Here is a 26,170-nt window from a genome sequence, read left to right as displayed (position 1 = left end):
ATTCAGTCCATAGAAGCACTAAGAGCTAAAACCTGATAAACACAGGCTAGGCAAGCATGGGTGAGAAGTTATTTTGTTCTATTTTGGGTGGGTTTTTTTTTAAAAACAGGGAGGGAAACTGTTACAGCAGACTGTACTAATGGATAAGGTAAATTCTTCATTACTGCTGATTTTACAGTCAAGATAGGATGTTGTCCCAAGAGTTTTGCTCTTGATCAAGCAGATGTTAGATGAGGAAATAATCTCTGCTTAATGTCTATGACTGATTTTTTTCTCCTGCATGTCTTGCACAGTGTCTGAGTACAATGCTCCTTCTGCCTTTATAACCTAGGAATTTCTTTAATATAAGTTCCACATCCATGAGTCACCAGTAACAGAGTTAATACTTAACACCTTATCCCCATAGTTGCTTCTAGACATTTTTTTTCATTTTATTTAGGATTACACCCAGTATTACCAAGGAAGATTCTACTGTCAAGATTCATTCTCTAAAATGTATCTTCCCATGATAAAATCCCACTCTACATACAAGTATCAAATCACTTGGTAATTTTGTTCCATGAAGGAGAGTGACTCTCAGAAAGCAAAGTAACAGTCTGTTCCACTGAACAAGGTCCTAAGACTCTCTTTTTATTATGATCTCTCCTACCTGACCACGAGCTAAAAAATCACTATCAACAAGCCCTTGCCTATATTCACCAATTTCCCCAGTACTGTATCTAAAAAATCATCCACTGCCTCACTTTACAAACACAACAGCATTTGTCACAGCTCCATGTCTGTTTAAGAAAAGGAAGTGAGATGCTGAGCAGCTCAAGATCCCTCACAATTCAAACACATCCTTCTGCTCTTCCACCAGCCATTCAGCCAGCACTGCTGGCCTGAACACAGCTGCTTTGACAGCACTCACATGTTTCCAGCATTGTTCCAACATCAGCCAGCTGATTTTTGCACTCTGTGGTCTCCACTCTGTAATCAGTTGGAGAGGGCATCAAAGAGGTGAGATGAGAATTTTTCGTGTTCTCAAGCCATCAGACCCAAGATCCTATCAAACTGCTCATCTGCACTGCAATATTTTGTTTGTTGATGGGACTGAAATCAGAACAGATGCTCTGCAGAGAGCACGGCCTCACGGTCAAGTTAACACTTTTTATTCCATATGGCTCAGTTTCCATGCTGGCTTCACTACCCCATTTACATAATATTCTAATGGAGACATTTCAAGACAAGGTAGGATAGGTCAAAAGTATGCTGAATGCCCTCAAGGAAAAATTATTCAACCTCTCAACTCCTTCCATAGTCAGCTTCTAATATGAAGCCTGTTGTGCTGCTTTCCCCATGTGAGTGAGAGGCTCTCCTGTCACTGGAATACAGACATAGGGTTAACAAAAATCCATCAATGTCTGCCCTCCCTCCCAAAGGCACGACTAACCAGAAGCAGAAATCTACCTCAAAGGCTAAGATGGACCTTAAGTCCTTTAAAATGGACACTCCTCACCTTCCCAAGAAATCCATGCTCTGCTTTAAGGATGTTTTTCCTAAAACCTGCCTCTGCACTGCTGCAAAATACTCAGTAACTGGAGAACAGGTATTGGGAGGCCAGGCGGGGGTGGAAATGATTATGCTGTATATATTTGCATACTTACAGGACTGCTGTAAGAACAAAGTGTCCAACTGTTTTCCTTAACTGAGCTACTGTAGCCTGGCACCTCTTTTCTAAAATTAGCTCCACTTACAGATGTTGCCATAGTATTTGTTGCCATACCAAGGCACACTTCATAGGTGATGTCATTTGTCTTACTGCAGAATGCCAGAGCTGTTTACCAGTTCTGAGCCTTGCTCATTTCTTAAAGCACATCTGTCACCTCCAGAATTACCTACACAGGCTATGGATTATTGGAGGTTTTGAGGGGAAATCCTGCCTGAGCTCTGCAGTTCAGCATCTGCACCCAGGTGCCAGAGCCCTGCCCTGACACCCAGCCCAGGCAGCAGCTCTTGCCAGCTTCTCCTGAGGTACATGATTCCCAAAGGACTGGCCCAGGGTTAGCTCAGGGAATTTTCTCAGGCTAAGTACCTGATATATGAAGACATGTTTCTCTTCATTACTTTTACAAGACCTGACCCAAAGTCTCTGGAAAAATGCCTGGAAACACTCTGACTTCCTTAGAATCATAGAATAGTTTGGGTTGGAAGTGACCTTTAAAGGTTATCTAGTCAAATCTCCTCCAAATTTGGATACTACATCAGTGACCTACATCTAAAATAGGTTTCCTGTACATATTTCCTCTCTCCAGCTTAAATAATCATTGTACAATCCATACCCATACTCAGATTTTTAATATTTCTACAACGAAGTTCCCTTGTAACTTCTGAGAAGAATCTGCATCTCAGATAGCAGTCAAGGAAATTTTGGGGGTCTGGATTGTTTGCTCTTGCACTCACTTTTTACTACTTCTGGAATCAGATGTATGATCAAGTACTTCTGGAATCAGATGTATGATCAAGGATTTTAAATAATTCCCTTCACTTTGGGCTAACTTTTCACAAAAGCTGGAACCAGAGTTGAATTTCTGACATGTTTTCTCCTTGTCCCTACTCCCAAGACCCCTTGCAAATTTTTCCAAGAGCAAAGGCGAATGTTGAGATGTAGAGAAAAATAATCCATGTTGTTCTGACTTCAGTCAGCCCTGAAATGTATTCTCAGATTTCTGCTGCACAAAATGGTTTAGAGGAAACATCCAGCCTGTAAGATTCTAACCAGATTTTTTTCTGGATCATTTGCCCACAATGAAAACTCTCAGAGAATAAGCAGCGGGAGAGAGAGACCGATTACAAACGCATTCCAAAATAATAACAACAAAGCATTTTCCCTTTTGCTGAACAGGCAGAGGCCCTGGGCCAAACTTCAAAGGGGAATCAAGTACAACTCATGTTTTTCCTGGCCCTTTCACCTACATAAGTTGCTTTACTTTCACAGTATCCTGGATTCCCCTTACATTCCAACATGTTGTTGACAACTTGCCCATTCTATCCCTTGTGAATTTGCACACGTTGCAGACCGTATTTTAAACAGTCAAAACACACAATTATAAAGGGGAAGCAAGTGCAGAAACCAGCATGTCAGCCCTCATCAGTCCACACATTCATTTTCCATCCAGAGTTTGCTTGCGTGGGCCACGCATGGCTGCACACCTTCCTGACCAGGCACAATAACAGATGGTTTTACAAGAGATGCTTGTTCAGACACTCAAGTTGGGAACAGCCAAACACTGGCTAGAAAACCACAGCCATTGTGTGCAGCACCAGCCCTGCTCCCTCTGCACTCTGAGCCAGCACAAGCAGCAAAGGCTCTGCGCCTCTGAGTGTCTGAGAGAGCACAGAGCAATCATAACATTTAGATTCATAAGATTAAGGTCACTTTATGAAATACTTCTAAAGGGAAATCCTTTAGAATTTAGAATCCTTTGGTGCCTCCCCATCTTGTTTACAACTTCCTTACCCTGAGAACTATAATTCACATGAAGAAAAATAAAACCAAGGAAAATTGTACCTTATGCTCCAGCTGTTCTTCGAAAAGCTTGTAAGTCATTACACGTTAACTGAAATTCATTGAAGTCATTAAATCCATTTTTCCCCAAAGCCAGCTCTCTCCCTGAACACCCTCTACTGTTTGAAATGGCAAAGAGAGACAGTGATAGGACCTGTTTATGCCTGTTTGAAGGTGAGTCTATACTATCTGATTTTTAATTCCAATCTATCCACAACAATCAGGTACACCACACTGGTCCCTCAAACCACATGTTCTGAGCAGCCTGACCACTGTGGCAGTGTCAAATTCCTTCTCTCCACTTACAAAGGCACCTTATGCTAACTTTAGAGCACCACTTTCCAAGATCAATGATAATTGACTGATTAAGTATGCCTAATGCTGCCAGAATGTGAGCTGATTGTGTAATGGTGCTAATTAGTAACTGCCAGAGCTCATTCCAATTATTAACCTTTATGAATGTCATTTTTGAAGATAACAGTTTGCAACACAGCTTACTGCAGCATTTGTAATGGTTTTTGTCACATGGGATGAGAAGGAGCACAGTGACCAATGAAGCTGAGATTAAACACAAGAAAGGAGTCCTAAGAACAAAGGATTCTGCCTTGGCTTTCTGCAAGTGATACAGGGACTTTAACAATAGAAAACTGGAATATCTGGGCTAAGGAATTCAAGAACCCACTTTTCCACAATATCTGAGCTCCTCAACAACACCACTGCCAAGCATTCTTCAAAAGCTTCCTAGCAGTGCAAATGGCAAACCAATTCCAGATCTGCCAGAGGGACATGGCAAAGTGCCATGTCCAGTGATATTCTCGAACCAAACAGACATCAGAAAAACAAGTTTGTTGTTGCATACTGAGGAAAAGCACCATTCCCATGTCTGCACAGTCACAGCACTGATTCTTCTGATATGTTATGTGACAGAGGATGTTTCATGACAAACCATACCATGCACCCTGCTTGGATCAGATTCAGCTAAACAACTAAGTTAGACCACAGCCTCCTTAACTTCACCCTCATCTGTCACCTAAACAAACCATGTGCACTGTCACTGTTTAAATGGAGCACTTTCAAAAAGGAAATATGGGCTTCTTCTGTGGTTCCCACCACAGATGGGCCATGTTCTTGTGACCATCACTGTTAAAAAGCCACAGGACAACAAACTTTTCAGATGGTGTGACAAACCCCTCAGCCCCTACGATTAGGCAGTGTTGGTGCAGACCACTCTCCAATCCTCAGTAAGGCAAATGGTCCACTACAGTAAGGCAAATGGTCCCCCCTACCATATACCCTTCCAGAAGAGAAACCCCAAAGCTCCTCTTCCATTGTTCCCCATGCCTTATACAAAATAGAAAATGCACACCTGGGGGTAAAATGCTACCTGTTCTATGGTAACTCTGTATTCCTCATAGACATCCCTTTTATCTTTATTGGTTACACATAATAGAACCAATGGGATTTTAATTTTCCAGGGGACATTTACTCTTTACTTTGCTAAAGGCACGCTGAATGATGTACCATGGTCTACTGCTTACTCTGTACCTTAACTACTCCATGGCAATATAACATTATAGCTGAAACCTGACATTTGAACAGATGATCTTACTCCCTTGGTTTTCCTCAGCCACACTTACAGCTGCAAGTAATCCAAAGAAAGGACAAGGTTTCCCACAGAATGGCTTTACAGAGACTTGTGTCTGAGGCACCTCATGGCCAAGCTTTTCTGTGATCCCTGAAGTAATTACACAAGACCCAGAGGAATCATACTTTATGATTTTTCAAGGAAGCGCATACACCCCTGTGTGGTGATGGATGTTATGTCATCCTCCTGTTTCCACACCAAGACCTGGGACATATTACCTGTCTCCTACTATCATCTTCCTTACAGACACCCTGAGCTAGACCACAAGACCCAAAAAACAACATGTAACAGCCCTGTTTCAGGTGCCAGAGGAAATTTTTGGATTTATCATCAACCCAGCCTTTCCAATATACCACCAGATTTTTACATGCCTGACTAGATCTGCAGGATGCTGAATGCCCAGCTGCTAGCTTGCTGATAGATTCAGGCATCTGGACACCAACCTTCAGAGAAAACTGAATATAACTGACTACTAATATTTTTTGAGTCAATTTTCTAAAGTAACTGGCCTTCAAAGACCCAGAAACAAGGCCTAGCAATCTGGTTACAGAAAGGCCTCACTAGTCTTCTACAGTTTTTATTCAGAGGTAGAAATCCTAAATGTAAAAATACACTAGCTTCCCATGATCTAGTATTTTACAAGAGATTTCATTTTCACTTGGTCAGGAATATACTGTAAAAGAACTGGCTGACAGATTTTACAGATGAAGCTCATGTGGTAAGTAAATAAATCAAAGGCTGCCTTCCAGGCTGGGGAAAGGTAGCCCTTTTAAAATATTATTTGGAGAACTGACCACATCGTATGGGCACTTTTAACTCCATTAGAAGCCTAATGAATCTACCATGGACATAATGGGAGAGAGAGACCAGACTAAAAGATGGAAGGATTTCTTGCAAGTTTTTTAACAGTTTTTCTCCATCTTTCTGATTATTTATAGCCATTATAAAATGGCGGCACATTTGGGGGGGGGTGGGGGGGGAAGGAAAGAAACCACAACATAATAAAACATCAATATAAACAGACACAACACATGTTAAAGTACTAAAGTACTAAATTCTACAAGTTGCTGTAAAAAGCATCCAAGATTTATGGCTTGATCTGAAGCCTAATTGGAAAGAACAGAAAAGCCAAGAGAGGAAGGAGATGGGAAGAGAAAGAAAAAGAACAGCTTGGTTCAAGAGAAATCTTGTAAGGCGATGCAAAGCCTGCCTTCAGTGTGGATAGGGGCACTGCCCTGCAGCACTGGAGCTATGACGAGGTAGCACCAACACAGAAATGTTCTGTGCAAGAACCTGGGCCTCCTTATGCAGGCCTGACTGCCTGGAGAGTATGTGACAGTATCTATCTCTTTCTGACTCATCAGAGGCCAGGCAACTTTCTGAGCCACAGATTATGTCTTTGCATGTACTACAATCCTTGAAAGATTTTGTGTCTGATTCTAGAAACCCATCTAAAACATGAGTAAAAACAGGCTCCAGCAAGGAGATGCACAGATTAACTACATATTGTCCTGAGAACCACATTCTCTTTCTGGCTCTGAACCTTAGGTCAATGCTTCTTTATTCTTTTTGGAACCAAAGAATTGCTGAGGTTGGAAGGAATCTTTGGAGCTCACCTGATCCAACCTCCTGCTCAAGCAGGGCCACTTTGAAGACATTTGCCCATGATCAGTCCAGATGGCTTTTGAATATGTCCAAGGATGGACACACTGCAACCAAAAAAGGTTTTCCATCATGTTTAGAGGGAACATCCTGAGTTTCAGTTTGTGCCCATGCATTGTCTCTTTCCCTGTCACTGGGCAGACACTTAAAAGAGCACAGCTTCATCTTCTTTATCCCCTGCTTTGAGGAATTTTCACACATTGATGCAATCCATGCAATCCACCAGTCCCATTCCAGCCTTCCCTTCTTCAGACTAAAGAGCTCTCTCAGCCTTTCCTCATATGAGATGTTCTACCCACTCACTTTAGTGAGACACTGTCCATATCACATAACATTGTAAGATTTTTAACATACTCTTTTCTGGGCACCTCCTTTCCCAATCCTAATAGATTAGATTTAGTATGGAAACTCTTATGTAATTTATTAAGAAAGTTTTATTTTTTCACTTATCTATTTGCATATTTATAAGCAAATTTAATGTGTGGTTTTCATTACTACTGGCACAGATTCCCATTGAATGCATTCACTATTAATCTGTGCCAACGAAACTCCTCTGCACAGCAAAGAGTGATCAGAAAAAGACATTAGTAAGGTCAAAACAAATTCATCTTTACATGTGGCTTCCTGCAAAAAGTTTTGCAGTTGACATCCAGATCTCATTAGAATATAAGATTAGATAACTCAACAAAAGGAGCAGCTCTTTAAGGAGAGCAGGAGAGCAGTGGAATTGCTGCTCCAAACGATAAAAGAAGCGATGGAGGAGCCAATTCCTGTTAACAGGTGCGGCTCTGCTGATGCAGCAACAGTCACAACACCCACAGGATCTGCAACAGCAGGTTCTTGGCTACAGGCTCCCTCCTGAGTGCTGCCCTGCTGCTTCTAAACAAGTAGGCAAAGCACTACAAACACACTTTACCTGCCAGCCCTGACAAATGACTTCATAGGGACAGTGAGGCTTCAAAAGCACATTTGCTCTTGGCAAAGCTTCCTCTGACCTGCTCCACCAAAGCCCCAGAACTGAATGCCTGGGAACATGACCAGACCTTGAAATTCATTGCTGATGAGATAGGATGTCTCCTTTCTTCAGGAGCCATAATCAAAGACATTCACCAATAAGGACAGAAAAGCTATAATAAATATAGCATATATTAGTTGAGAACACAGGGAAAAGCATATTCTTCCAGCTTCCTAGAACACTTCATTTTTTTCCATAACAAATTTCATTAGTTCACACTGAGCTCCTAATGCTTACAAATCTACACTGGAAATATCTTTTGGCATCAAATTCCCTAAATTTCCCATTTTATTATCTAGTTTTCTGGAATGGAATGACTAGAGATCAGAACAGGTCTAAGTGTCCATTGACCCAGCTGAGCACCTAAGAGGACTAGCTAAAAATTAAATTATGCCAAAGATACTTTTTGTTGGGTTTTTTTTTTTTCCAGGTTGGGTTTTTTGGGTTTTTTTTCAAACTACAATTTCAAAGACTACTTCCAGGCCAATGAAACACCTTTACTTACAAAATGTGGTAGCATCCAAGAGATACCAAGTGATGAAGATCTCACCTGTGATGCAGAAGACTCAAATCCCTTGTTTGAATAAGATGGTCACAGTAGACACACCAAATTACAAATATTTGTGTTACCTGTTAATCTGTCACAGAATATTCTTGGGAAAGTATATGAAAGAGATAACAGACAACATGATTTCTTCCCGGGGTCTCTCATCCAGTTCTCTGGACTTAGAAATCTCCAGATCCCAAACCCACTAAAATACTGTGGAATATCACATCTCCAGCACAATCCCAGCAATTCCATTAGAATACTTAAAGCATGAGAGCTCATTGCAGACAAATAGATAACAAAAAAAAGATGTTTCTGCAACTCTGATCCAAAACCTGTAGACTTGTCTGTTCCTTCATTGTTATAAAACACTATTACGTTATTCAGCTACCAGCAGAAATATCCTCCATTAATTCGCCAAGTCCCCTTTTGAAATCCATTTATGCTTTTATTATTTCTGCCTCACAGCATCCTGTAGCAATGAGTTACACAATGTAATTACTTGAGGAATAAAAAAGCATTTCCCTTTATACTTATTCAGAGCAAGGGCTTGAACTTGGATCTTCCACACATAAGATTAGAATGAGTCTCTCCCTGGAGAGAGTCTCAGTATCTCCTGTTGCAGCTCTTTTGTAGAATATAAATAATTCAGGAGAGATGGCTGGGGCTCCTACCTGAATTGTGGAAAATTAAAGCAAAACACAGCATGTTTTTTTCTTTGTACATTTTGTTTGGAATTCCACTTTCATCCCAATAATGTTTCCTCAAAAAGTTAGGAATTTGATAAATTGCCTTTTCTTTTTGCTTCCCTGTATTCAGCCAGAAAACAAGATGTATCCAAAAGTTCCCATCCCAGTATCCCAGTTTTAGCTATGAGATCAAAACATATGTACAAACACATAATCTCGCTAGGTATATTCAAAGTGCACATTCCCCACCCAAACACATCTGCAGCATCCACTGTCAGTAATCAGCCCAGTCCTCTCACAGCCACACATTTGAACATCAACAACTTCAGCCCTGTTTTCAAGCTGCAAAAGCTTTGTGAATGGGGCACAGAGTGGGGATGTGTAGCACAGGCTGGCCAGGAGTTACCTGCACATGAAAATGGGAACACCTGTGCTCCCACCATGCAACAACAAAACAAGGTTCGGGGGCTGAATGCAGACAAAGCCAAGATATACCTCTTCAGAGATTCACAGATACAAATAAATAAATAAAGCCTGGGCATTTATTTTTAAAATAGACTATCCAAAACACCATTACAATCTGCAGTTCTGTTTTTATTCACTCTCTCCAATTCAGTAGTAATTTCACCAAGGAATAGGGATGAGCAGATGCAGGGGGTAGCACATTAATAAATCAAAAGTGTCATTAAAATTTGTAAACTAGTATCTTCTGGGAAGTCTTGGCAATTAGTCTCAGAGCTTTCTTGGCAAACAAAAAATTAATAAATCCAAAAGGCCCCCTGTCTGATGACATTCCCACCCCCACAGAAAGGTCACTAATGAAGCAATTAAGAGACACAACAAATGGACCAGTCAGCAGGCTGGCTCACAAAAGACAAATGAGCTTCATGAAACAAGAGGACTAAGACATCTTCATAAGCAAAGGTGGGACTTCAAACCACACACCACCCCAAGACACATACAAAGGCTTTTCGATTCATTTGCTGGGATAATACTTTTCTCATAATTTTACAATGCCCTCCCTGGTCTCCACCATCTCTGAAGCAACATAAACACAATTACAGCAAGGAACCACGAGAAAGCAAACGTGTGAACATTATTATTCTCTTTTTGGAAAATCCTGTGGGATATAACAGGGCTAGGGGAACACTGGGAAGGAGACAAATGAAACTTCTCTACAAAAGTTAGGCTTATACTTAAAAAATAAAGTATTAAAAAAAGGAAGTCTTATCTTCATTACTATTACTGATTTTGCCTAATCCCAAAGCATAGCCCTGAATTGAAGATAAGCCTAATAATTTTTATTATTGGACATTTAAAACAGTTTTAACTCACACTATCCCTTTGTTGTAATGACAGCATCTCCTTCTAGTATTAACTGCAAAGAATGTATGCCCTGGAAACAACCTGGGGCTCTGGTGCATTTGAGGAGGGCTAAACCTTTGGTTCATTCCATTCCACTCCTTGAATTCTTTTTTTTTTTTTTTTTTTTTAATTACCATGACTCATCACATTCAGCTGCACACAGCCCAAGCAAATCTGAATACTCCCTTCAGTATATTTCCTGACATCCACAATTCAATATTTGTTTAGATCACACTGTTAAACTAAGGGCCACCAATTTCATTTGGCAGCAGCTGGGCCAATATGCAGTTACTGAGCACGTCTTAAAGGATTCCAGAGTGGGTCCCATGCCAAGATGACATCTATGTCATCTATGACTGCCGGCCAGGATGAACTGAACCAGGCTGAACTGTTTCCCACTGTGGGGAAACTAATCATCAAGAGTACTGGAGGTTAAGAACTGCACAATTCTGGGATTTTGCTGAAGGTGTGTCCTGATTGCAACTCAGGGTGCTGGGAGCCTCGAGGAACAACTCTCACCCCACACTGTGGTCATCTGCTGTGGTTCCCCATTCCCTTGGCTCTTCAGCAAACACAGTCTGCACCTAACAGCTCTCAACCACTAAGATTTTCAGAGCTGGCTCCAATAGCCTAAAAAAACTCACCATCATTAAACTAAGTCATTTATGCATTCTAGCCTAAAGCAACAGTGGAGACACCAAACTTTTGGTTGCCCTGGTTTTCAAATCCAAGAGAGATCAGGGTGCTTGCACACACAGCTGACTTCTTCCCTCAACGCCCTGATGGTGGCTCACTGCAAATGCAAGAAACCCTTCTCCTCATCAGCACAGGATTGCTGCACTTTGCAGCATTATTAAAAAGTGCCAAAGAAGATGCAATAATGGGAAGCATTACTACTTTGAAAATCAGCTCCATTAATTTTACGCCTGAATACAATCATCCAGAAAATAGCACATATCAAAGATGCATGTCATCAGCATAAAAGTGGAAAATTATAAATGTAATCAAATTTGACAATACTGAGAGGAGATGTCAGCTGCTGGTCATGGCGACTGCATTTCAATACAGCAAACTCCAGGAAAACTGCAACGGCCCAGTGGAGCCAAACCAATACTAAACAAGAGGTGGTGGCACAAACCAGAATTTACTATTCATAATGCAATCTAAATAATGTATTGACACTGGGATAGAAACACTCCTAAGAAAGCTCTGTCATGACCTATTTCAGGTTTAGCTTGTTTCACAGAGGATGATATGGAAATTTGAGTCATGGTTTTTTTGAATCTCCTGATCCCTGACTTCTTCACTCACCAGTCTTAGAAGCTGCTACATTTGGAGCAACCAGACTAAGCCTCAGCTCCCAAAGAGTGCTTCACAGAATTCACAGAATCACTAGCTTGGAAGAGACCTTAAAGATCATTGAGTCCTACCCATGTCCTAATACCTCAACTAAACCACGGCACCAAGTGCTATATTCAGTCTTTTTTTAAACACATCCAGAGATGGTGACTCCACCACCTCCCCGGGCAGACCATTCCAGAACTTTGTCACTCTTTCCATGAAAAATGTTTTCCTAATATCCAATCTATGTTTCCCTTGGTGCAGCTTAAGATGGTATCCTCTGGTTCTGTCAGGTGCTGCCTGGAGAAAGAGAGCAACCCCCACCTGACCACAACCACCTTTCAGGGAGTTGTAGATGGTGATAAGGTTCACATCACACCACATTCACCCTTTCCCACCTAGAGCAGCCCTATGAATTCAGCTCTGTGTGCCACACACAAAGCTAGGGCACAGAAATCAGTGTGAGCTGGGAAATTTTTGCAATGCTAGAGGTACACTGACACATGCTGAGGGTCTCTGGGGACTGTGGGAGGCTTAAGAGGCGATTCCATGGGAGGAAACAAGGTGAAGCCCTCTGGTATTTCAAACAGAGCTGAATGAAACAGCAATGCACGACATGAAGCAGCCTGCAACCAAGCTGGGAGGTTTTACTCCCCTCTGCTCCAAACTAGGGCTGCAGCTGCTGCATTTTGCAGCTGCCTCTATTAAAAAGCTGAAAGGGTTTTTTTCTAACTCAACAAAGAGACTGAGACAACAGACTAACCTCTTTAGGCACAGCAGCCACAAGAGTAAAAAAAAATGCTTGGGGATTTTTGACTGCTGCCATGGAGACATAATTTCTTGGTTAATAAACAAGAAAGAATATATATATTAAAAATTCTTCATCAGCATTTTAGCCTCTTAAACAGAAATAGTTAGTCACAATTTTGGGTTAATGCATGGGCCAGCATTATGTGCAATCAAATAATTTAGCCAGGAAAACAGCCAGAGGAGGGGAACACCAGGGAACCTACCTGAGGTGGGTAAAATGGTAGCAGGGACTCAGAGCTGACACATGCAAGTGCTTGCACTTTGGAAGAAAATCTAAACTGCTCCCCACTGCCCAATTAGCTGATGTGTTGCAGTCATGGCTGTGGCATTGATCATAAATAGCTCCTTGCTCACTTGTGCCTTTCCTGTCTTCTGGATCACCCTGTTGTCTCTCTGTCTTTGCCTGAGATTGAGAACTCCCTTGAGATGGAAGTTGTCTTTTTAGCTACTGCAATCCAAATAAATAAAACAAATTAATACATTCCTGAATACTAAAGCAGGCAACAATGGAAAACCTTTTATTACAGTTATCTTAGCAGAAAGAAACTGCTCAATACACATTGGTTGAAACAGTTGAAAACATTTTAAATACTACAATATCAACTTTATATACTTATCCAGAATGTTCCCACAACCTTATCTCAATGCTTTACAGCTTAAACAACTCCTGTGAAGAGCCTGACACCCACTCTTTAGAGATCATACAGATCATTCCTGTATGCTTACAGTTCCTCATGGACAATGAAGTTTGATGCAGGGATCCTGGCCTAGAGAGAGTCTGGGAATCTGAGATGCTCCAACAGCACTTCAAATTAAAACTACATAAGTTTACGGATTCAAAGGGATTTTTTTTTTCCTTTTGTTGATAGAGAAGAGGTGTAAGTGGGGTGAAAAAAATCTGTGAAAACCATATGGCCATCCCTTAATTCATTTTTTTATTTAAGGCAGACAGGGTTCTTAACTACACAGTTAGATAATTCACTAGGCAATGAGAACTGATGAAGGGTTTGCATGTCTAAAAGCTTAAATAATTTTTACAGTTATATTTGTTGACCTATGAAAAAGACATCTCTCTGGAAATTCGTAAACAACTCACACCATCACAAGTACAGTAAAGTAGCAATAAAGTAGCTTCCTTTCACAGGAGGAAAATTATCACCTCCACTCAACTCAGTGGGAAAAACAAAAATCTAAACCACAACTGACAGGTATCTCCGGTGATGAAGAAGAGATGTGGCATTCACAAGGAAGAGGGGGTGTGTGGGTGTGTGTTTTTTCCTTGAAGCTGGCTGCTTCAAGGCTGGCTGCTTCAGTAGCAATAAAGACCTTTTTTGTGATTGTTTGAGCCCCATAAGCATGAATTTGGATATTAGAGCAATGTCTGTGTTCCAGCATTCAAATGCTGACTAGAATTTCCCCTAAGCTCATACCAGCCTGATATAGGAGCAGTTTTAAAATGTAACTTCTAATTTTCCTCTTCCTCTGTTGCTCTCACTCCCTTTTTTAATTACATTCAGGATGTCTTCCTATTGATTTACTTGTTTTTGTATTTAGATGCAGGGATTAGAAATTCTTTTTATATGGCAATTCAGTTTTCCATTAAAAGAAGCCTCTCATGCTATAAACCCAGGGGGAACTGAGGAGGAGATTCTGATGCATGGAGCAAATGGAGGCAAGATGGTATTTGGAGATTGCAACGCACTCTGCTCTATCTCAGCCTCCTCTGCTGTGTAATTCATTGCTCTCTGCCACAAAAGCCACACTCCTCTCTTGTGAAGGCAGCTGTATTTGCCAAGTGGTCAGGACAGATATCAACAGCACCACAGCTCAGATGGGCAGGGCTCCTGGCTTAGTCGTATTAGAGCACAGGAAAAAAAACCAAACCCCTTGGAAACGTACAGATCATCTTTTGATACACAGTTGAAGTTGCATTCAGTTTGTGATCCGTCTGGGGGCTCAAAGAGTCTACAAAAAGTAACTAAAGAAAGCAAACCTCTTGCCAGGAGGCTTACATTCATTCTGCAAAGACAAATCCTCCTTTTAAAATTTTCAGGGTCTCAAAAACAAAAAGAAAATATTGAAAAACACCAATCTAAATAATGGAGAGATTCAGGGGCCTGAATGTGCAAATAAAACAGGAAATCCCAAGAAAAGGAGTATTTCTCTGGCTTATTTCTTACATTTAGTATCTATTTGCATTTCTATGGTGTCCTTTGCAGAGAAACTCATAGATGCTCTCCAAGATTCCACACTCCCCTGTCAAGTAAAACATGGCTTATTCCTGAATTTTCCAAGGAGAAAATAAGGTTTCCTGCCCAGGACATCAACTACTAGCTCTTACCTTGAGCTTTTCTCATAGACTTAGGAAAAGAACTTGAGATGTTCTAACTTCTCAACCTCTTTGAATCTCCAGGCCCCCCACTGGCCCCTATTTCACTGGAAACCAGCTGCAGAAGTGTTCCAGAACATGCTCCCACAAAGCAATGAGTTTTCCCAGCTGACCAAGTGCTGGATGCTTTCAATTGTATTGATGATTAATTACATTTCTATCACTTTGGGAAGCCTCCAAAAGGGGTGCTGCTATTACCTTTCTGCAGAGCTCAGGTGATGCTGCAAGCTCAGGATTAAGACAAGGTTTGCCTGTTTGTTACATTATTTATGCAGGGCAGATTGTTTGGCAATTACTTTAAAGTACAATCACTGTGCCATTTGTACTTGCTACGTAAAGAAGGAAAAGTTTTTTAAGGCATTAATACCTTGAAAAGTACCAGGGTAAGTGGAAATGACTGTTCTCTCTTATTAGCTACATGGTTATTTATACTTTTGCAGATTACCGTGGTGCAGTGCAATTAGGCTTCTTAAGTACTGTTCAAATTGAGAAGTTTGAAGAGCTCTACTGAATAATTAACCCTTACATACATTTACAGGAATAAACCTTCAGCAAATGGCCGAAGCCTGCTCCAAACAGGGGCTTCTAAATCACCTGTGAAGAAAGAAATACAAGAGACCATCTGCCAGGAAGGCTCACACCCAAGCCATGGCTACAATGCACTGACCATTCCATCAACTACACTTGGAGGAGGTTTCACAATAGCTATAATACACCAGGTGAATCTAAAACAAGGCTCTTGGTCTCACCAACCCCTGGCTGCCTTTTTTTTCTTTTTTTTTTTTTTTTTTTGAATGTACCTAAGGTAAAAAACACCTGATAGCAATTCTGTTAAAGGCATACCACTCCACAGGCAGGATGAAACAATTTGGTGATTTCTTTCAAATATCAAGGAACTGACCTATTTATAGGGCTGGGTTTGGGGACTAAGTGGATTTTAGGTTATTTCTTTATTTTAAATGCAGACACACACTTCCAAACACACACTCTGTCCAGAAGCATGTTTCCCCAGGGCAGGACAGTCCATCTCCCTTTCCAGACAAGGAACATGGCAGCTATGTGGCACCATCCAAGTACATCCACAGTGGAGAAGACACTGTGGCATCTCCAATCCTTCAGCAGCTATGCTCCTTACAGCCCAACACACAGTCACTACCAAGATGCCCATCTTAGCTCACAGGGGTGAGGAACAAGGATCAGCTAAAATTATATCATAGACTGTGTTTTATTCCTTCTCAGACATCTGTACCCATCTGTAGAGCCTGTTTTCATTGCCAGCCTCACAGCAAAGAGAGGAAGGACACTCAAAGGTGAGAAGGAAACCAAGCTCCTCAGCATCAGGGAAATGCCATTACATGATGAAACCCTCTTGTTTGTAGACCCCACTTCATTCAAGGAATGTGTCCTAATCTTGCATCCCTTTTCCAAAGAGTAGCTCAATTTGTCTCAGATTCTTTCCCAGCTCTTCCTGTGATGAGCTCAGATACTGCCCCATGCCCACATCCCGGGTCAGCCCCCAGACACTGTGCTGTGATTTCCATGTTCCACCTACCTCCACAGTGAGCTCTCCGTTACACTCCCCAAGTTGAAGTCGTAGAGCTTTGTCAGAATGAGAATCACCTAGAGAGGGGAAAGGGAGGGAGTGAGAAAGAGAGAAAGGGAAAAGAGGAGAAAAAAAAGGTTGATGTTAGATTTTGTAACAATACAAAGGGCATCTGAAACCACCTAAAGGAGAGCTGAGCATTTATCCATTAAAGCTGCAGTATTATAGGATAAAGTAGGTTTAAAAAACAAAATGGGAAATCATTAGCTTAGTGCATTGCATAACTAGTAACACTTACTTTAATCCCAAAATGTTTTGCATTTGAAATAAAACATGCCACCAGGAATTAATCAGACTTTGTGAGCTGACCTCTCTGCAACTATGATTATTCAAATTCAGGGATGGAATCAAATGCACCCTTGTTAATTCAATAATTCAATCTAAAATTACAGTCAATTCCTTTTGTCTCTCAACATTCTCTCATTAATTATTCAGTCTCCACAGAAAGAACTGGCAAGTTTTTTTTATGTAGATCCCCATCCACCAAAACAGTCCATCTTGCCTAGAGTCAGCTTTGTTTTTTCCATCTGCTGTCACTGACTCCAGAGCATGGGAATTTCTACATGCCATCACCTTCCCACAGTGGTAAGAGGAACAGGGAGTGATTCTGCTTATGCACTTGAACAAGACAGACCTTGACATGAATCTTTAGTGGCCAAGGACAGTCAGAGGCCCCAGGACTCACTGACTTTCTGAAGAAAACACTCTTGAGTCATGCCCCTGCAAAAATGAGGTTGGGGGAGAGGGAGTTGTGCAGTACACGGGGGACCACATGGAATATACTTTCCCTCTGATCTACCTGGTGCTGTGACCTCAGATTTCACAGGTAAATGTAATCCTCCTAGCTACAAGCTACATTGCCCAATGCCCTTCTGTCCAGAAAGGCAGTTATGCATTCTGATAGCTTGGGAGCCTCTGTGCAAGCTCCCATGCTCACGTGGGATGAGGCAATAGAGGGAAGGTAAGAGCATCTGAGAATCTGCTCCTTGCCTTTTTAGCATAACTAATGTCATACAATTCATTCCCCTGGATTTTTCAGGACTGGCCTCAAGTAAGAGCTCCAGGGCACCTCTTCATTTTTGTTTTGCATCATTTTAACATTTCAGCACCATTTCCTCCTTGCAGAATTCAAGCAGAGACCAGCTTCCCTCACATCTGCTCCAGCTGTGAGAGAGAGCAAAGTTTAAAGCTTTGCAGAAAAATGCCAAAGGATTAATCAATATCACAGCTGCTGCAGCACTCGTTTACTGTCAGCATAATACCAGGAAAAAACCTGTTCAAATGGTAAGGGACCTTAGTACGTGACTATGCAGTCAGTGCCCACATTAATGACTTTAGAATAGATGCTCCAAGCATTCCTCCCTCTCCTGGATTCACTTTTTACCATCCCCTATTGCATTTATCCCTTTATTTCCCCATGCAGAGACCTTTAGGAAGAAGATAATAGCCAAGCTGCTTCCAGCAGGGTGTGAAAAGAAACCTGCCAGGCAGATTTGAGTCAGCATATGCAAGTCCATGTCAGCTGAATCCAACACTATCCTATAGGGAAATAAGGCTAACATCCTTTTTAATGCAGCCTAAACCCTGCACACACCTTCCCATACAAAGGGGGAAGAACCAGCTGCAAGCTGCAGCAACCAAGGTTTGTATGGTTTGTGTGCCTCCACCCCTCATACCCAGAAGGGCAGCCTTCTCCCAGCTAAAGCCCAATGAGAAGGACATTTTTAGGATGTTCTCTATAATCCCACAGGCACTCAGCCAGCACTCCTCTCAAGACTCTCTAGGAAGCCATGCACTATAGCACAAGCCCTGCCCTGCCTGGAATTACACCCCTCTTATTGCTCACAGCTGGGGTGAGGTTTCACAAAGCTTTTGAGTTTCAAACTCTAAGCACATTGAAGACAGTTGAGTTCAGTGGATCCTGGATTTATTCCTAAATATTGTAAATTAAATCTCTGTGTCTTGATCAAATTTCAACGGATTCTACCTTATTTCTACCCTAAATTGCAATTACAACTAAAGGCAGCATCCATACTCCCCCAGCTCTTTGTGTCTCCCCCAGATCTCCTATGTCCTATATTTTTGAAGATGTCACCTATTTATTACCACCCTGCAAATACCAGGATAACAACAGCTTTACAGAAGTGGGCTGAATGCTACTAAGCTTCTGGGTATAAATTCATAGTAAAAGCATGTTGTTTAGTATGACTTTTCTGGATTTTTGCCCAGGATGACTGACTAACATCCATCTCTACTTGGTGATGCATGGAAAGCACAAGCGTCCCTTGAGCAGTGTCTTACACACGGTACCAGGAAATAGCAGGAATTTCCTGAGGCAGTGGTAACACCTACAGCAACCTGTCCTTAAAATCACTCACCCCAGGAGACAGGCAACATTCCCACACCACTAACCCAGGGAGCTTCCACTCTGCTCCCACTTGCTTTTGAGAAAAAACACCCCAGATTCAATAAAGACAACTCCTGTAAGGGTTTGGGAGTCTGAAAACCAGGGAGGATCTGAGAGTCTGAACACACAACCTTCCCAAGAAAAGCTGCAAAAGCACTTTCCCCCTACACGCTGCCAGAGCAAACTCAGCTGCTCAGGGAACTCCATGGGGCTGGGACACAGACAAGAGCCTGAGAGGCAGGACTGGATCCCGAGCTGTATCATGGGCTGTGTTTGACACAGCTCTGCAGAGGAAACATCAAACCCTTCCAAGAGGATATTCTGAGGCACCATCAGGCTGCCCCAGCCATGCTAAGAAGAAACATGAGACAGGGAAAGTATCAGATTTTCTGACATCGCGTTGTTTGAATGCTTTAGTTGAAAAAGGATGGAACAAAACAGAAGGAAAATTGGACACATTTTTCAAAACTGCATTCTGACAGGAAAAAGAAAAATTAAAAAAGGAAAAACCTTCATTGACTCAGGCTGAGACATTTAATTCCAATTTCTACTTTGTAGTTGAAGAAGCTCAGCTTGTTTTTGTGAACACTAACAAATTACTTTTTTTTTTCCATGCCAGTGTAATTTTGCATGCAAATCTTGATGCTTTTCATTTTAAAAGTTGAATTCTACTGAAAACTGGAGATTTTACAATTAAGGCCCTATTTCAAAACAAAAACATTTTATTCCCCTGAACTGAGAGAAATCTGGAATTGCCACCCAATAGAAAATGCCCACTCTGGAACATAAATTAAAACATTTTGCTCTGGGGAAAAGAAATACAAATTTATTAAGTTCCAAGCAATTCAGAAACAGCAAAAGCTTACACTTACGCATTATTTAATCAAAATAAAGAAAACACCTTTATAGTGCCAAATTAAAATGTTTCTATTCATCAAACCAATCTTTCCAAAATTAATTCCAAGTCAGCTAAATGTTAAACTGCATTTTGCTATGAGATCATACTTCTCACTTCAGGAAATGCAGCACAGATATGAAATTTCCTCATATCCTGCAGGCTAGGAGCCTACACACACTACACACTGTGCTTCCCAGGACACCCCAGGGCAGGTGTCCTTTGGGACACCGAGTAGCTCAGCTGGTTGAGAATGAAAAAAGGGAAAAAGTCTGCAGGACAGAATGTGAAAATAGGGAGGCTGAATTACAGCTCCCTTAAGGCAATACAATCCCTCCAGAAAATGCAATTTCAAGCTGAGCTTACACGAAACTTAATGACCTGAATAATTTAACAAATTGTTTTGGTTTTGTAGACAGAAATGGGAATGGAGAAAGGATAATCAGAAAAAATATATTTTCTTTGGAAAGAAGTGCTGTTCCAGTTCTACAAGAATTTTCTTATGTGCTTTATTTTTCACACATGCATCTCCACATTGCATATAGGTTGGAGTTGTTTTCACTGTCTACTAAATACCCTGCTTTAAGGCTTATATAAAAAAATGCCAACACTTGTCAATCATCTACCTTCAATGGTCTATACTTCAATACAGATTAAGAGCCTCTGGCACTGAGGAATCTTGACACAATGCTCTATAGCATACTCAACCACTAAATCCAGACTTAATGTGATGGACCACTTCTTTAAATTAAGAGACAGCAAGTGTCCAAAACTGTCGAATTCAGCAGCCTTGAGTCTTTACACAACTTGGCTGGTATGAAAGCAGAAATATTACAACCAGGAACATTAGCCCACATTTCATTCCATCTCAAAAACACATTCCTGGAGGGATCCCTATTGTTCAGGCAATTATCAGGAATCTCCAAGCCCACAAATCACAAAAGTACTCAGAAGCATTTCAGAGTGTTTGGTGGTGTAACAATCTTCCATGCCAATAAAATTTTACTACGAAGGAATATTACTTCAGTTCATTAAACCCAGCTCTAGATCTTGCCAATTTTACACTGGCAAAGTGCTTTGCATATACCCCAGAGTGAAATATATAATGCCTGTTTCCTACAAATTAAGAGTGCAAAGGCAGTGCAGTTCCTTCAGCAGGTTGACAATGAACTTCAGAACAAGTGAAAAGCACCACACCAAAGGCTGTGTGGAGACCCTACATTCCTGTGTCAGGGGACACTCATATTAGAGATATGAGAGGGAAGAGCACAGCAGCCAAAGTAGATGTCAGACAGACATCTGAAAGGCCAGCTCTCATTCACTTCACAACAGATCTCTTCTCTGAGTGATCCTGCTGTATCAGCACAGAGATTAACACAACTCATCAACAGCCCTGTGCACATATTTGCCAAGTGTAATTAATAAAGAGCACAAGGATGAGCACTAGGCAGCACAGAGCACAGCAGAAAGAGGGCAGACAAATTTACATGTGAAAAATGAGAGCTCTCCACTCGCTCTGGAATGCTTGGGTCTCTGTCTCCTGCCCACAGACATATTTCCATGATGCTTGCAACATTTTCTACTCTCCAAGCCAACCACAGGAAACTTGTCTGCAATTTCCATCTGCCATTCCCCAATCCATATGAGAACTACAGCACCCAATGAGTAAATTTCAAATGTGAGCAACCATGGGTTAGTGGGAACCACTGTCAGTAAAAATGCTCAAAGCCAAAGACAGATTGGCTTAAAATGCTCTGGGACTTAAACACCAGCAGCACTTATATATGTAGGTACTTGATGTTTTCTTATTTGGGATCTTTTTGGGGTTTTGTTGTTTGGTTTGTGTTTCTTTTTTGTGCTGGTGGTAGGTGGTTTTCAAGGCACAAGATTATTAGTTAAAGATGGACTGATTGGCAAGCACATGGACAAGCACATTCATGATCATGAATTTCTAAGGCATTCTTTCATGCAATCACTTAATTCAAAGCTAATTCTGTCAAAAGCCACCAATACCAGACTAATTTTTCCCAAACAAACACTCAAAAGGTGGGGAAAGGACAAGTCACATGTTCAATCTATATTTGTGCTTAAGTGTGTGGCAGGCTGACCCCAAGTGGGAACTAAGCACCAACCCAGACACTGATTCTGTCCCACCTTAGGTTGATGGAGGAGAAAACCAGAAAAGCAAAACTGAAAAAAAACTTGTAATTCCTGACAAAGACATTGCCATTAGTCAAGGAGAGGGAAGAAACTATAAATAAACAAACAAGTGATATAAGGGAAGTTGTTGACTGTCCTCCCCAGCAGACCAATGCAAAATCAGTCTCAGAACACAGTTACTATTGCTGAGAATGATGTTCTATGGAACACAACACCTTCCTGACCTCCTCCTTGGGTGGGCAGAGTGAGAAACAGAAAACCTGACACTGTGAAGCTCTGTTCAGCTACACCTAAAACACTGATGTGCTATCTGCACTGCTTTAACCTAGAATTCAAAACACAGCATGGCACAGGCTGCTCTGAGGAAAATTATTCCAGTACAAGTGTTTTCCTGGGTCAAGGTAGCATGATTCTCAAAAACAATCACTACATAATCCTGGTCTCATCAAAATCTCTTCACACAAATACAGCCTCAAAAATATACGTGTGCATGTGAGTGATCACACTATGTAACATCACCATCCTCATTTCCCCTGGAGGTCTGAGTGCAGTTGCCAATACCCAAGAGTGCCATCTCCAGTTGTGAGAAGCATATAGAACTATTACAAAGCTCCCAGGAGAGGAATTTAAATTCCACAGGTGTTAACAGATTCTGCAAGCATCACCACTATGAAACAAGGCAAGTAATGGCATCTTTGTTTTACTGATGAGAAGGCAAAGAGAGGTTAAGTGAAATTTTAAGTGTTTCTCTACATGGGAATACTCAGAAAAAAGATTCCAAATAAACTTTTAAGAGTTTGGTTCAATCCACTTTGCGAATACATATGAAAAATCAAAGACTTATTTATTCTGAAAAAGAGTCCATTGAGGAATTCAGCATAGCTGAAAGAATCCAATTCAGCACATTTCGATAAATTAAGGTAAGAGGCATCATCTGGAAGATAAAACACCAATTTGAGTTCACTCAGAGTAAGAGAATGATTAGCTAAAAAGGAACACGTACACCTTAAACACCAATCTCCCCTTTTTTCCCCAGTCTGGTGAGCATAGATGAAGAAAATTTATCTCCAGATAATAGGAATTAATGAATAGCACATCCTAAGACACAATAAAAAAACCAGCAGAGGTAACCCAACAAACACAGGCCAAATCCTGCCCCTGGAAATCAGAGTAGCACTTGTATAAGAGTAAAGCTTTGCCAACTAAGCTTGCAGTAAAGGACTTTTCCTTACTTTTTTTCTTTTTTTTTTTTTTTAATCTCTGGAGAGACAAAAATGATCTGTGGGTGGCTTCAGGCAGCGCAGACAAAAGAGCCCTCTGAAATTGAAAGAGACAAATCCCAAGATCACACACAGAAGCAAAACACGTTCCAGTGAACTTGTGATCTCCAAACAGCTGAGACTGTCAAATTTGTCCTCAAAACAAGAACCAGTAACTAAAAGGAGGATATTTGCCTTTAATCCTCCTTTGCCTGTGTGGCTTATCACTTTCCAGTGGGAAAACTGCCACAGCAGGCTCCTTCTGTCCCCTGCCCTCCTCCCTTTCAGTATAAATCAGGCACCACAATGGGCTGGAGCCAGAGCAGAAGTCTTCCCACTGGCACAGCTAGAGACAGATCACATTATCTTCACAAAAGCACCTTCCAGATGTAAGCAGCAGTGTGAAATTTCCATTTACAGGACTTGCACTGAATGAACAGAATCTGAGGGTGAAAAAAAAAAAAAAAAAAGAAACAAATCCAGAACTAAAACCACTACAGTGTCTTGCAGAAAGAGCCAGATCTGGAAAGCCCAACTCTCTCTTCCTGTGCCTTTACAAGCAAAAGCAGGGCAGGAATTTTGTGTGCTGGTTCTCTTGGATGCCTTGGCAATTCAAGGGCAAGCCCAGTCTGTCAAAGAAACAGCACCCATCAGCATCAATACTGGAGACACCTCTTCCAGAGTCATGGATCTACCTTTCTGGTCCTCACAAATCTAGAAAGTGTTTTTAATTGAATCTGATAGGGTCTTGAATGCTTTTAGTTTTAGGCATTTTTGTGCAGGAACTGTAATTTAGGATATGTTCAGAGATGCCTTGCACATACAAATCTTTGCCGTGGCAGAGAGTGCAGCTGAATAACCCCACCAGCAAGGCAATGACTAATGACATCAGGACTCAGAAAAGGAATTGGACTATAATGTTTTACAACAATGTGGGAAAAGAAGTCTGATTTTCTTCCTCCCAAGGCAGACATTCCAATTATCAACCAAAGGGAGGGTATTCACAGCCCCTAGCTATATAGTGGCTGCAAGTCAGCCACAAGGCTCTTTCGTCTCCACTACACATTAAAAATTGGGCAATATCTCTCATGCAACATTTCTTCCAAGAATGTAAGAAATAAAATTTGTAAATCCTGCCTCAGTTTGAGAAAGTAAATCTCCTGCATACCCACATGCTTACCTTTACTGCACGCACACACACACACAAATTGTAGCTCTAATTACATTGTGCAAAACCTCCTTAATAAAGAAATAAATGAGATGCCTACAGCAGTCCTTAAAGAGCAGCTGGATCCTGTCCCAGAGGCTGCAGGAGGGTGCACACACTCGTGTGCATCTGTGTCTATGTCTGTGTAATATAAAAGCAATTATCACCACACAGAATTAGGAGAGAGTGTCTGGAAAAGGTCTGGTAATTAGGAATAAACACACTGGAAGGGAGGGTGGACACACCAACACTATCAGCAGCTTGTGAGTAGCATTAGTCAGAGAAGTCAGAGATAAAAATTTCTCCCCAGATGATCTGATCCACCCTCTGTCAAGGCACAGTTTTGCCCTACAGAATTTTTCCCAGCTTTTCAGGATGGTTTTTCTGCACATAAATGCACATTCCCACCAGAAAAGACATCTAGATTGCTTAAAATAACAGAAGCCTGAGCTTTATCTCTGTGTAACTCAGTTTAACATAAATACAATCTCTCCTGTCAGGTAGTGATATGATTTAAGGGTCCCCTATCATACCTTATAAGAGGTGATAGCAAAGAACTCATTATTAATTTCTATTGATTCAGAATCCTGGTTCTTCCCTCTTGCTAAGAAGCCCCCCTCTAAAGCCTTGGAAACTTTAATTTTATCTTTTTTCCCTTCTCTGTCTTCCTTTTAAAGCTGCTGCGTGCACACCTCCAAGTTCAAGAAGAAAATGAAAAAAGGCCCCAGATACTTTGCTGGCTCAGTTCTTATTCCAATTATCTCCTGATACCATCCACAAAGCAGCAGATTTTGTGCAGCAATTTATCTCTGTGGAGTCAGTCACATTTCTGCTGAAGGGCCATTTAAAGCTTCTGACATGGGGAGACCTGGAAAGAAGGAATGACTTGAACTCAAAGTATGGGTAAACTACCTTCACAGGACAGTTCTCATTAAATTAAATTTAAAAAAAAAAAAAAAAAAAAAAAGGCAAGAGAACATAGCCCTTTGAGATCCTATCAAGTTCCAGGACAGGAAAGGGTTTTTCTTGAAGGCAAGAGTATCTGGTTCTGTAAAAGAAGCTAAACTATGTGGGAAATTTTGTGTCTGAGGCATTTCTGAGAGGAAGAGGGAAAAAACGTTCCCATAAAGGTAATTTTTCAAGAAAACTCAGGCTGGTTAAAGCTGTTCCATTTTGGACTCCAGGTTCTTCTCAGGAACTCTCACTTCTCTCACACATATGCCCTCTCACCTCTCCCCTGCATATGTACATATATAAGTATTAGTGATCTTCTTCAGATTTCAATTAGCATCTCAAACAGTTGTTATTGATCAGTGCACGGGCAAGAGATTCTCTCTCTCCCCAGGGACAGAAGATGGAAGTAGATACCCTGTTAAACTCCATTCCAGCCTCATGCCTACAAAGGCTTACTTCATGTGAAAATGTCTCACTGCTAGCACAGGAGAACCAGTCCAAAAGTTGGAGTTTTACAGATGTTACCATGGAAGAAAACAATGTACCTGTTGGGAGATAAACCCTCCCATCTGTTTTTAGTGGCCAATTAAAAGACCTTCTACCCCTGGATCCTTAGCAACTACAAATCCAAGCACCTTAGACTTTGGCTTATTCCCTTCCTCACACCAGCCCAGG

The 26,170-nt window shown here is 41.2% G+C and overlaps 1 protein-coding gene across 1 annotated transcript in view; it reads right to left on the bottom strand.

Annotated features, from left to right (window-relative positions):
* SORCS3 (sortilin related VPS10 domain containing receptor 3) overlaps nucleotides 1–17,544 on the bottom strand; it is a 180,275-nt gene extending 162,731 nt beyond the window's left edge. Inside the window, exons 1-2 of the mRNA XM_059852291.1 lie at nucleotides 17,470–17,544; nucleotides 16,563–16,630 (exon numbers count right to left, since the gene is read on the bottom strand). Coding sequence (XP_059708274.1) covers nucleotides 16,563–16,630; nucleotides 17,470–17,544 — 143 coding nt within the window. The remainder of the gene's footprint in view (nucleotides 1–16,562; nucleotides 16,631–17,469) is intronic.
* Nucleotides 17,545–26,170: the final 8,626 nt, after the last annotated feature.

This window comes from Haemorhous mexicanus, chromosome 7 (genome assembly GCF_027477595.1).
Source record: "Haemorhous mexicanus isolate bHaeMex1 chromosome 7, bHaeMex1.pri, whole genome shotgun sequence".
In the NCBI taxonomy this organism is placed as follows: domain Eukaryota; kingdom Metazoa; phylum Chordata; class Aves; order Passeriformes; family Fringillidae; genus Haemorhous; species Haemorhous mexicanus.
Note: the sequence above shows the minus strand (reverse complement) of the source record. Positions and strands in the feature narration are given on the sequence as shown.